This window comes from Bos grunniens, chromosome 18 (genome assembly GCF_055505025.1).
Source record: "Bos grunniens cultivar Pamir isolate PY7600 chromosome 18, Bosgru_T2T1.0, whole genome shotgun sequence".
NCBI classification, from domain to species: domain Eukaryota; kingdom Metazoa; phylum Chordata; class Mammalia; order Artiodactyla; family Bovidae; genus Bos; species Bos grunniens.
In genome coordinates this window covers 8,349,777-8,362,737 of record NC_141182.1, presented here as the reverse complement: position 1 = coordinate 8,362,737, position 12,961 = coordinate 8,349,777, and the positions used below count along the sequence as shown (strand labels likewise).

The 12,961-nt window shown below is 57.7% G+C and overlaps 1 protein-coding gene across 4 annotated transcripts in view; it reads right to left on the bottom strand.

Moving 5' to 3' along the window:
- The window catches only part of CMIP (c-Maf inducing protein), a 212,427-nt gene that overhangs the window by 37,843 nt on the left and 161,623 nt on the right, over positions 1-12,961 (bottom strand). For 3 of the 4 annotated variants that reach the window (XM_086350047.1, XM_086350046.1, XM_086350048.1), the window contains 3 exons: positions 11,308-11,469; positions 6,866-6,907; positions 2,426-2,488 (listed from right to left, as the gene is read on the bottom strand). In XM_086350047.1, coding sequence (XP_086206173.1) covers positions 2,426-2,488; positions 6,866-6,907; positions 11,308-11,469 — 267 coding nt within the window. Of the gene's footprint in view, positions 1-2,425; positions 2,489-6,865; positions 6,908-11,307; positions 11,470-11,824; positions 11,956-12,961 lie in introns of those variants that run through there. The other variant, XM_086350049.1, reaches the window with a different exon arrangement.

The following is a 12,961-nucleotide window of genomic DNA, read 5'->3' as shown; positions in this document are numbered from 1 at the left end:
CGGGGCTCCGGGAGCCCTGACCACCATGTGCAGGGGAGGCGGGGGCCCAGCTCTGCTCCCCCGGGCCCCCGGGAGCCCTGACCGCGTGTGCGGGAGAGGCGGGGCCCAGCTCTGCTGCCCGGGGCTCCAGGAGCCCTGACCACCATGTGCGGGGGAGGTGGGGGCCCAGCTCTGCTCCCCCGGGCCCCTGGGAGCCCAGCTCTGCTGCCCGGGGCCCCCGGGAGCCCTGACCACCATGTGCGGGGGAGGCGGGGACCCAGCTCTGCTGCCCAGGGGCCCCCGGGAGCCCTGACCACCATGTGCGGGGGAGGCGGGACCCAGCTCTGCTGCCTGGGGGCCCCAGGAGCCCTGACCACCATGTGCGGGGGAGGCGGGGGCCCAGCTCTGCTCCCCCGGGCCCCCGGGAGCCCTGACCGCGTGTGCGGGAGAGGCGGGGCCCAGCTCTGCTGCCCGGGGCTCCAGGAGCCCTGACCACCATGTGCGGGGGAGGTGGGGGCCCAGCTCTGCTCCCCCGGGCCCCTGGGAGCCCAGCTCTGCTGCCCGGGGCCCCCGGGAGCCCTGACCACCATGTGCGGGGGAGGCGGGGACCCAGCTCTGCTGCCCAGGGGCCCCCGGGAGCCCTGACCACCATGTGCGGGGGAGGCGGGGCCCAGCTCTGCTGCCCGGGCCCCTCGAGCCCTGACCACCATGTGCGGGAGAGGCAGGGCCCAGCTCTGCTGCCTGGGGGCCCCGGGAGCCCTGACCACCATGTGCAGGAGAGGCGGGACCCAGCTCTGCTGCCTGGGGGCCCCAGGAGCCCTGACCACCATGTGCGGGGGAGGCGGGGGCCCAGCTCTGCTCCCCCGGGCCCCCGGGAGCCCTGACCGCGGTGTGCGGGAGAGGTGGGGCCCAGCTCTGCTGCCCGGGGCTCCAGGAGCCCTGACCACCATGTGCGGGGGAGGCGGGGGCCCAGCTCTGCTCCCCCGGGCTCCCGGGAGCCCAGCTCTGCTGCCCGGGGCCCCCGGGAGCCCTGACCACCATGTGCGGGGGAGGCGGGGGCCCACCTCTGCTGCCCGGGGGCCCCAGGAGCCCTGACTGCGGTGTGCTGGGGAGGTGGGCCCAGCTCTGCTGCCCGGGCCCCCTGCTCCACACTGCTGTGTGGCTTTCTGTTCCCTCTGGGGAGAGGACGAAGAGTGGGCGGGGATGGGACCTCCTGCTTGCTCTCGGTTTTATCTGACAGTCTGCGGTTGTTGCCGGTGCTACAGACAATCCTATTCAATAGGACAGCCCTATCACACAGTCCTGTTTAACAGCGTGAGATTCCTGCAGCACGAAGGTCCAACGGAAGTCTCTCTTGAAAATCGGGGGCTGGTGTTTGGATGCCAGAACCTCAAAAATTCCGTGAGTCTTCTGTCGAGGGCTTTGAGAGTAAGCTTACTGCCGTGTGCAGGGCACACATGGCTCTCAGCGTATCTATCTCACGGGCATGGGATTTTGTTTTTCAAAATGAAATTGAAGGCCCTTGATTGGAGCAGATGGGACCCACTGCTCCAACACATTTAAACCTGCCGGGGCCTGAAGGTGCTGTTTCCAGAAGGCCTGGACTTGGGATGTGAGAAACCAGGGCTTTCCTGGATAATCCTTCATAAACAAACCCTCTCCAGAACTCAGGGTTCTGGCTTCCAAGAACTGGAGGCCCCAGGACCTCCCTAGCCATGCTGCGCCTGTCTCCCTGGTGCACACAGCCCACACCCCCACGAGCTTGGGGAAGAGGCTCGGCAGGAGGAAGACCAGAGGAGCTGGACGAGCAGCAAACCCAGGCCCAGCAACTGTCCAAGGACATCAGATCACTGCGTCAAAAACCACCCGGCCAGGGACCAAGCAGGACGGCCTGCTGGTCCGGCCCTGAGGCCACCAAGGTGCACTCTCGGGCGAGGGGTGACTGGTCCCGACGTGCTCTGGGCGTGTTCAGTGCGAATCCCACTGCGAGGCTGGTGCTGGGTCCCTGGGAGCAGAGATCCTGCTCCGAGGCTCCTCCAAGTTCACCTGCACCCCCACCACCCCATACTTGCCCAGCTCAGGGAAAGCCCCATGGCCAGGCTCCCACTGTGGGCCAGCCGGTGCTCACGGGAGACCTGGCTAATAAAAGCCCAGCTCTGATGTCAGGAGCCAGAAAACGTGCTGCAAACTTCTCTCAAGACGGCCAGGAAGATACTCCCAGGAAAGCTCAGTGCTCCCCCTTGACCTGCTGGTCTGGACCCTGGGCCTCACTTATCACCTGGCTGGTAGAGAGGAGGCCTGGCTCGTCTCTAACTCTGTCTGGGGCCCTGATCTGTTCGGGGAGGAGTCTGGGTTTCCAGGAAATTTCGCAAAACCAACCCCCACAACGCACAAATGGAGACAGTCTGCTTCCTGCAAACACAGCCCCGCTTCGGCGATGCCGTACCTTGCAGAAGAATTCACAGAGATCCGGTGGCGGATGGTTGTTTTCCAGCAAAGGAGCGATTGCCTGAAAGAAGAGGAACACACGTCAGTCGGAATCTCTCGGAAGGAATCGTACGGGGGTGTGTCAACCCACGAGGGCTGATTCATGGTGGAAAACCCGACCTTCTGGTCGCTGTCTGGGCAGATAAGGCCAGTTACATGAGCACCTCAGTGGGAGATGAAGCCATGGAAACTGAGGCTCTGTTCACAGCAGCAACGGGCAGGCTGACCCACAGGCGGAGAAGGGGCCCAGGGTCTTACTTGCCTGGGGTTGTGTTGTTCAATATAGTAGCCACTGGCCATGTGTGAATCTTAACATTTTAAGTGACATGGGAGAAAACTTTTTTTTTAGCCATGCCATGTGGCTTGCAGGATCTTAGTTCCCCAACCAGGGATCGAACCTGCAGCAGAAGCACAGAGTTCTAACCACCACTGGACTGCCGGGGAAGCCCCAAAAAAGTAATTTTTCAAGGCAATAAAAGTTCAGTTCCTGAGTTATGCTAACTACATTTCAAGTGCTCACCAGTGCCATGAAACCAGTGGCCACCACCAGGTACAGAGCAGACAGAGGGCATGCCCATCACCACGGGAAGCTCTCCCCCATGGTGTGGGAAGGGGGTGGTGGGCTCTAAGCTGACCGCGAGGCTGAGCCCACTGCCCTTGCGCCGCCCCCCACAGCCACGTGGACCAATCACCACACTGGTGATAATAACAGCACACCATGAGCAACATCCCAGCGGCCGCTGCTGTAACAGGGTGCTTGTCTGTGCCGGGCTCCAGGCTGTGTCCCGTCATTCACTCTTCACTACGCGCTGGCAGGCGGGTGTGTGTCCTGCCCTTTCCTTAAAGAGGTGAAGTCTGCAGCCCAGAGTCACATGGTTAGGAGGTTCTGGAGCCAAATTTGAACCCTCAAGTGTGACCCAAGAGCATGAGCTATTCACCAGCCGACTTCTCAGCCTGAGCTCTCCACAAGACCGGGATATAGGCAACCCATCTGGGGACAAAATGCAGAGGAGGGGAAAGGGGGTGATGAGAGACCCCAAGTAAGCCAGGCCCACGGTTTGGGCTCTGCACTTCGTTTTCAGAAGCTCAGCGCCTGGCCTGCCGGATGGGGATGCTCCTCTGCCCCATGTGGGTGACCACGGGAGAGGCCAGGTCGCAGCAGGGGGAGGGGACAGGGCGAGGGGTTCCCCCAGCCCTCGAGTTACCACCTGGCCCTCAGCACCGCTCCCTGCACTGATCTCTGGGAGGGGGGACCACGAAGCAGGGTAGAGCCCCTTGGCTCCAGCCCCTTCCATCAAGCTGGCCCCCCTCTTCACAGGAATGAGTCAAAGAATGAAGGAGTGGGAACAGATTAAGTGTCCACTGTGGATGTCAGGCGTGGGCTCCACGCTTCCACGGCTATTATCTCATTTGAGCCTCATGACAACTCTGTGAGGTCAAACAGGAGTGATTTCCACTCGTACAGATGAAGAGACAGAGGGTTGGGGAGGCTGTTACAAGCCCTGCACCAGTCACAGAGTAGTGATCATTTTAGATTGTAGTATTAAAAAGAAGAGTGTATGTTCTTGTGGAATCTTTCCCAGTCAATTGTTCCAGCAGCCCTGCAGGAAAGGCTGTGGTCACACCCATTTCACAGGTGAGAAGACTGAGGCTCAGAGTGTCAAGGCAGCTGAATGGAGTACAGGGTGGACCAGGGGTTCTCCCTCAGGGTTGCTTTGTCCCCCTCCCAGGGGGAATTAGCATGTCTGGAGACAGTCTGATCGTCAGGACAGGAGGATGTGACTGGCATCCAGGGGGTTGTGGCCAGGGATGCTGTGACATCCTACAATGGGCGGGACAGCCCCCACCATGAAGCACCATCCATGCACAAACGTCCCTAGTACCGAGGGCAAGAAACGCCAGGTTAGACGTGCAAGAAAGGACTTAAGAGAATCTCCAAGACATGTCGTTAAGTAAACAAACCAAACACAGAACAACACATTCAGCTTCACATCGTTAATGTTAAAAGCAAAATATAAACACACAACCGTATCTCTCTGTAGGAGTTTATCACCCCCTGAAATGCCCCAGGGCTGGGATGGGATGAATCTTTTCCTTTTTGTTTTTAAAAACAGTGAAAATATACTCATGAAATTCTTAAAGATATTCTTTAAGTAAAATTAAAAGCTCTTCATTATTTGCCCAAGGTCTCAGCTGGTATGAGGTTGGCCCAGGGTCTACACTTGTCTCTGAACTTGAACCATACTTGGCTTTAAGCCCATGCTCTTTGCCGGTATGTGGGAACCCTGCCAGGGTCTGGACCCCAGGTCCCCGCTTGTCCAGCGACAGGCCAGCTGTTACCAGCCAACAATTACCTACAGCACTGACTGATGGGTTGAATAAAACCAACTCAAATTACTTGTGAAAGTATTTCTGAAAACTAAGTACATTAAAAAAAAAAATACCTAATACCAATCCCCGTGGGGAGAAGACTCATCATCAGCAGGTCAAATCGGATAATGTAATCGCTGGGATGAAAAGGAGGCGACAGAAGGCTGGGTGGTTATTTTAACAGCACTGGTCACAGAGAACACTGGACACGAGAGAGGCTGTAAAACGGTGGGCTCAGGGTCAGACCTCGAGATCAAATTCTTTCCCGTTCTCAGGCTTCCCCGCTGAGCAGGGAAACTCAGCCCAGTGCAATTAAGGGGTCAGCTGGCCAAATTAGCTGGATAAACGCAGCCCAGATTTCTCAGATCAAAATTCCTTTCCCAGGCTCCTCCCAAGTCCAAGGCCCTGACCCCGCTTCGGGAGACAAGGTGCAGAGTGGGACCCGGGGTGCTGCCAGCCGGGAGGGGAAGACGCCAGCGCCTTGCTCGGTCACCGCCTGCTTCTCCAACAGACGGAGCTTCTTTGCCTTCGCCCGTGCTGGGTCCCCGCCTGGACTGCCTCGCCCTGGGAGCGTCCTATCCGTCGTTAGGACTCCAGGTCCCTCACCTCCTCCTTGAAGCCCTCCGTCGTCTTCCTCCCAGTTCCTCTGTACTCCCCTAACTCCCTGGATGCATCTCCAGCCCAGACCACGTGATTTCCAGATTATCTGCCACGTTCCCCCAGCACACAGTAATCCCTCAATGGCAGCTCTCTCAGTGGAAAAGAGACCAGTGTCTGGCACATACTTGTACTCATGGGTCAACAGATGTCTGTTAAGTTAAATTATTAATTGACAGTATGCCAGAGAAACGAGGTGGTGGGGAGGCCCAGGTCAATGCTGCCCCTGTTCTAGCAAGAGAAGGCGAGGGGTGGTCAGGGCAGAGCGTGGGGAAAACCTCTACATTCTGAGTGGACACTCAGCAAGCAGCTGCGGTGAGTGACTACATGGGGGGGACCTCCACAGAAGCTTCTGCCTTTGCGTTCTGTGATTAAAACGCAACTCAGAGGGGCATGGTGTCTGGGATGTTGCCCTTGTATGAAAAGCTGTACCCACGGGACCTCCTGGGCAGGCGAATTTTCTAGACCCTTTCCCAGGCATACAGAGCTCTGCCTCTCACTTCCATTTCAAGTTCTGCCTTCCTGCTTCCCACTGCCTTAACGTTTCATGCTCCAGCAAAGCTGACGTGCCCAGAATATCCCATGTTGCTTAAAATCTCTGTTTACACTTTGTTTTCTCTCTCTGGAAAGACATTCCTCTGTTTCCCCATCTGGCAAACTCCTATTGATCCTTCAAAACCCAGCTCAGAACCTCACTGCCTCTGGGAAGCTCTCTGGCTTCTTTCCCAGGTGAGTTCACCACTCTACTCTCCAGATTACAAGCCTCTGTCTTTGCAATGATCTCATTTAACAGATGAAGGACTCCTTGGGAGCAGGGGGTGTCTTAACTATCCATGAATTCAAACACACAGCACAGGGCCTGCTGCCCAGAAGGGGCAACTTCTTTTCTTTCTTCTCTCTGGTGTTAGAATCACCCAGGAAGGATGTTTCACCTCAAACACGCTTACAACTATCCCTCACTTTGCACGTCAGAGAGAATTATATCCAGGTTCTATGTGTGGATTAGGAGACAGGTCCTGGGGCAAGAAAGAGCAAGTTTACCTTTCAGCTAATGGGGTGACGGCTGAGAATACATCATACGGTCTCTGCCATCTCCTGCCTCTGACTCTGCACAGCAGACTCAGGAAGGAGGAGGCGATTAAGACACATTTGCTACAAGCCTCAGAGACTGATAATTACCACCCTCTCCCATCAGCTGGGGCTCTGACATGTGCAAAGACAGGAGGGAGGCATGTCTGGCCTGACAGAAGGGACGAAACTGAGCAAGGCCGCTGTGCTGGTAGACGGCACTCGTGCCTGGGGGATCCACTCGGACCCGGGTAGGGCTGCGGGTGCGGGAGAGGGGTGAGGGAGGGGGCCGCCCAGGACTTACCACGATGATGTTCTCGTGTTCCTGGGTGGTCAAGTTTGTGTTCTGAAGGGCGAGCAGGGACGGCAGGAGGAAAACAGAACAAACACACGGTTAGTAAGATGGAACATCGGTATCTCAAAGGGCCACATGGTTTCAAAACCGCTTTCAGCCTCTCGGACAGAGGACGGCTGTCACTTTTTCCTAATCAAATAGATCAGAAGCTGATCAAAGTCACAGTCGGGAAGTGGGGGGTGGGAGGAAGTGTAGCCTTGGGGCAGGGAGAAGAGAGCTCCAAGTCCCTGTTTCACCAGTGGAGTGACACGCCCTCGGGCGAGTCACTTCTCAGTGAGACGGTTTCTTCGTCCACGGATGGGGTCCACTTTGGGCTTAAACCTGTGCTTGGCCCTTTTCATGGCGACACACGCCCCCTGGAAGCCTGGAGGCAGGTGTATAATAAACACGTAAAACCCTCTGTCAGCCAGTCTTTGGGAAGTATTTCAGTGGCTCCCCAGCTAGGTTCCCAGGGAACACTAGAGTTCCACGATGTTGGCCCAAGATGGTTTAGCTATGTTAGAATTCTAGTGACCAACCTGCAAAAGTATTAAGTGGAATGGATTAAACTTGCTAAATTTTTAGGTTTTTTTTTCCTCTCCTCCCTATCTGAATTTTCTTACGTAACTGGTGCCTGTGACCACCATCCTGTGTATAAGTAAGAGGATGTGAATGAGGAAAGGGACAGATATGCAATAAACAAGAGACAGTCTCCTTTAGCGAAACAAGAGTCTTGTCTGTTTCGCTAGCATCCTGGTGTGTTCTGCTCTGAGCGTCTCTGTGGACACAGACTTCCACCGGTGTCGACTCTCTCCAACAGGTGTTCGTAACACACCTCCTCACTGGGCAGTAAATGGCAAGACCGACACGGTCCCCAGATTCTGGAAGGAGCCCCACGGACTGAACAGGTTTAAGGAGTGTCTGGTATCGAACGCGTTTACACCAGCCAAAGCGAAGGAAAAGCGAGGGAGCTATCCTTCTGCTTTGGTCCAGGCAGCTGGCTGCCAAGGGAGGCGGGGTGAGCGCTGGGAGCATCCCAGTTCCCATGGCAACCACCCGACCTGTGTGCCCAGGGTCCAGACCACGCAGGGGGGATGCTGTTTGGATTCTAACACCTTTCCTTTCTGTGGATGTGGGTGGAGTCTGAGCAGCCACGAATGGCAGACTTTTAACCACCAGCCATTTCTCAGCCAAGGTCAGGTAAAAAGCCTGGCTTTCGCAGCTCTGCTCACCACGCCTCAGGTGCTGTGTCAGGGCTCCGCAACACTCCTTCCACCCGCTTCCTGCGCCCATGACAGGTCCTACGGCCAGGGGCTCGCCCAGTGGTGGGGATGACAGGGTGGAGTGGGGCTGTGACCCCGTCTGCCCTGTCCCTGAGCCCCCATCTCCCACCACTGAGCTGCAGGGCTTAGGCCACACAAGGGCCAGTTCCCCCTTTTGGGCTGCTGTGGGCACACTGAAGGGACCACCGGGCCTCACCGCCCCGCGCATAGTTCCAGCAAGAGTCTCTCGAAGGTACGGGTGTGTCTCTTTGGTCCCCGTCGCCGGTGACAGCCCCTGCCCTTCTCAGGGAGCCTTCTCTCCACTGAAGCTCCTCCTGACCCTGGGTGGGGAGTGCTCACTAACAGCCACTGTGTTGGAGGGAACAACTGTATGCCACACAGAGTGGGCAGTCCACACACTCGACCCAACAAAAGCCCGGGAGGCAGGGGACACCGGCTTTCACAAGCCCGTCCTCGTTCTCCCTTCTCGGGATCCTGCCCGTCTTCGGGCCGATTTGGTGATGATGCCTGGAGCCTCTTAGGAGGAGGAGGTTTGGGCAGCAACTTAAGTAAAGAGAACAAAGAATCTAATCCACATGCTCGAAACAAAAAAGGGCAAGGAGTGGGGAGAGCTTGCTTTTCCAGCCATCCCCTCTACGTATCCAGCTGACGGTGCTGAAGGTCAAGTTCACAGCCATCTCCCACCATGAGAGAAATGTGACTGTTCATCAACTGGTCCCCGTATATCAGGCACAGAGCCAGGCTCTGTGTACACATGAGGACATCCAATCCCTAATTCTAGGAAACGGGTGCTAATCTTAGCCCAACGCACTGAGAGACCTAGCTCCTTGTGTAAGGCCCGTGAGCTCCTGAGGGTAGAGCCACGACTTGCCGACTCCGCACACTGCTGCCCTAGGGGCCTGGTCCCTCGCTCACCAAAAAGCCTCCTCCAGTTCAGGTAACATCCCACCCACCTCGCAGTGGGGCAGACCTGGGCCTGGGTCCTGCCCACCCCTCATCCAAGTGACCCTGGGCAGCCGACTTAACCCCGCAGAGCCTCCATTTGTGATTCCGTGAGCTTGCCGTGCAGGGTCGCTGGGAGAAACGTAAAGGGGCTGGTGTAAACGCCTGCCACCCTGATCATCACAGGGCATGTGCTCAGAGAACCTTGGTGTCACTGGCAGAGGCGTGAATCTCACTGGAGGGGGCGCCGTCTGGGCTGCAGCCCCAGCCCTGTCCCTTGCCAACGGCTGCTCTCATCAGTGCATCGGGGACAATATGGCCTGCCTGACACCCAGCAGGTGCGGAGGAGACACAAGCTCCTTCCACTCTTGTGTCTTTAAATGCCTTCGTCTCTCTACCCTAGCTCTTGGGGTCAGCTGACTCTGAGACCCTTGATCTAAAGCCTGAGAAGTGATGTGAAGTCTGTGAGACTGTGGCCACGGGAACCACATCTGAGATGGGCAGGAAGTCCCAGCAGAGGCCAGTCACAGGGTCACCTGCCACCGTGCCCACCACGCTGACCACAAGCCTGACTTAGAGATGGTGGCTGAGACCAGTGGGGCCGACAAAGTGGTCAGAGCGACTGTGCGGTGGGAGCCAGGCCGCCCTTCGGGGTGGACTTTCCAGCCCCACGGCCTACTCGGCAGGTCACACGGTGTCTCTGGGCCTCAGTTTCCCCATCTGTGAAATGGAGGCAGCGAGGCCCATCTCTCAGGGGGAATGTGAGTGTTAGATGGAAAGCTGTGTGCACGGCACCTGCTCGGCACATGAGAGGTGCGTCCTGAGGATGAGCCGCTCCGCTTTCGCCTGCGAAAAACCAGCCTGGGCCTGCCAACTGGCCCCACCCACCACGCTGGAGTCCTGGACTCAAGGCTGGGCTGACGGCGCCTGGCCTCAAATCCCAGACTGTGACCGTGATCCGTTCCAGAGTCGCAGTCTTGAGTCTCCCATGGGATGAGGCTGGTCTCCCACCTGACTGAGGACGGTCACACCCTCTGCCCACAGCCATCTCTGCCATGCACCTTTCACTGCCCGCCCCCACCTCCCCCCAGGGTGGGGGACCCTCTCTCTTCAGCAGACGTGGAAGGCTTGGGCCGGTTTCCTGAACCGATGGGCAGTGACCAGCCTGTGCCTGGGAGAGGGCGGAGGTTCTAGGTAGCAGGGACCTTGTGTGGGGTCTGGGGGGCTGCAGAGGAGCCACCCAGGGAACCAGGGCCACTCCCAGGGAAGAGGGACAGAGAGACCACTCTGGTGGCCATGCATAGCTGAGACCGGGAGTCATCAACCCCAGCAGCCCTCAGGGGCCAGGGAGCAAATGAAAGAGGGCAGCATTGACCTCTGTGAAGCACTCAGAATAGCACGGGGACAGAGGGGACAGTGAGACGCTCCCGAGTGCCCCTTGCTCTCCCATTGGGCAGACCAGCTAAGATCAGGCCTCATGTCCCGCCATCTTTCCTGCCCCGGGAGGGAGGCGACCACCTTTATCCAGGAGCCCGGGGCCACACCTGGCACACGGCACATGCTCACAGCCTGAGGCTGCCTGGTGAAGCCGGAGGCTCGGCTGGGTGGCGCTGCGCAGCCAGCTGCCAACTGCTGCTAGGCATTCTGATCGTTTCTAAACACGACCTGCAAAGTCCTACTTTGTGGTAAAGCCTCTTGATTTTTCAAACCCTGTGTGAGCTAAACAGTGTGGCTGTGGGTGCTGAGAAGAGCAGAAGCCACGTCTGCCCGGAACCCCAACGCTGGGTGTGGGGAGGCGGCCGGCGCAGGGGGTGGAGGAAGGGCGGTCTGGGGGCTGCACGATGCACTCCCACCCAGGATGAACGAGAGGATTCTGACAGCGGCCGCCAGCCCAGCTCGGGTCCAAGGCCAGCCCCTGCCAGGTCCTGTCCCAAAGCAGGTCCTGGGGCACGGTGGGGTGACAACCACTCTCCCCTCGACCTGACCTCCTTCTCAGCTCCCTCATGTCACTGGGGGATGGCTCACCTCCTCCCGTGATGGGGAGACACACAAACTCGAATTCAATCTGCCGCTTGACACAGGGTGGTGCTCAGTGGACCCCGTAAAGGAATAAAACTTCCAAGTGTTGGAGGGGCTGGGGTGGGGGCAGGTGGCACAGAGCGGGATCAGGCCAAGGGGCGGCCTTACCTCTGAGAGCAGTTTCGAGACGATTTCCAGTGGGGCCTGGTTGATGGAGTCGTCCTGCAGAGGGGACGTCAGAGCCATGTCCACCAGCGTCCGGATCTCCTTCAGGACGACCTCCCAACGGCTCGGGTTACTCAGGACTTTCTTGTATTTGTAAATCTTTTTCTGGTTGGGAGAGAGAAAGAGACCCACGCATGTGATGGACAGGCCGGGGGTGGGCGAAATACACAACACAATCGGTGACTCCGCTGCTTCAGGGTGGACGCCTCCCTCCCTCCCCATCAGAATCCCATCCCGGAAGAACAGAGTCTTGCCCCAAGTCGAAGGCTGCGGCTGCAGACAGCCAGGCCTCCTGACAACTAGGAGAGTCATTTCTACTATGCTTCCAGTGACCTTTTGAAAAGGATGAAGATAGTTATCCTTCAGATCGCATCTTATGCCAAACTCGTTCCCCAGGTATTCCAATGCAATCACAGCAGGAAGGTACTTTCTTTGTGTTGGAGGCAATGTTTCTGCTCACCCTGGTCCTACGAGGCCACCTGGAGAGTGTGAGCAGCTGGGAAACCAGACAGACAGGCTTGGCGCCTGGAATTCAGCTCCAGCCAGGCAGGGACTGAGCCCAGAGTGGTCCTCAGACTGCAAGTGGGGGGTAAGACAGTGCCTTATCGCCTCAGGACCCAGAGCTGGGGAGCGGCTGGGGCAGGGGCCAGGCTGGTTCCGCCCTCTGACATCATGGAAACAGAAGCCCTCTCTGAAGGCCGCGGTCCCAGCAGCTGCCTGCCTCGCGGACGCCCGGCTTGCCTGGGAGCCTCTCTTTCTAACTGGATAAACTCCTTCATTAAGTGTCCCACTCCCTGGGGAAAACCTAATTTTAAAGTCACGGAACCAGCAGCCAGCTGGGTGACACGTCACAGCCTCAGAGCCAAAGTCTGGACAAGGGGAGGAGGCGGCGAGAGTCTCACGCTGGCCCCCGAGGCAAGCTCGCAGGCCTCCAGCGTCTCCCTGACCACTGCGTTTCTGAGTTAACAAGGATGAAGGGTCTTGGACCCCAGGGCCTAGAACAGAACATCTGGGGGACAAAGTCCACACTGGACTGAGTAGCGCACAGTGCTGAGTGAGGCGTCATGGTGGAAACCCCCAGGCAGACTGTGGAATCAGACAGACCCGGTTCTTCCTATAAAGCATTCCACCTCCTGAGCCTCAGTTTCCACTTCTGTAAATGACACGTGAAAACAGCCTGTGGCCTCGTCCACTGTATAAGCCTTATAAATCCTGGACCCGCGTGGTCCCCTTTCTGGACGGAGTTGTGCTCAGAAGCACAGTCCAAGGATCACAACCACGGAACAAAGAGGGAACTCAGACACTCAGCTGGTCTCCTGAGAAACTTGAAAGGGATGAAACCTACGAGCCACTGCGATCCAGACATCACAGCATCCTAATTTTCTTTCTCCCGTTTTTGTTTTTTTCTCACACGCCACAGTGTTCTGGAGCCTCTTCCTTGCTAATCACGCCCGTCACCACCGCCATCCCCCACTCAGTGAACGCACACCTGGGAGTACTTCCCCGTCTTCATCCCAGCCCTCACTCATGTACATACGCGGTCTGTCTCCCCACTTCCCTCTCTCTCCACACACCCTCCACCTCCCCCACCTCCCTC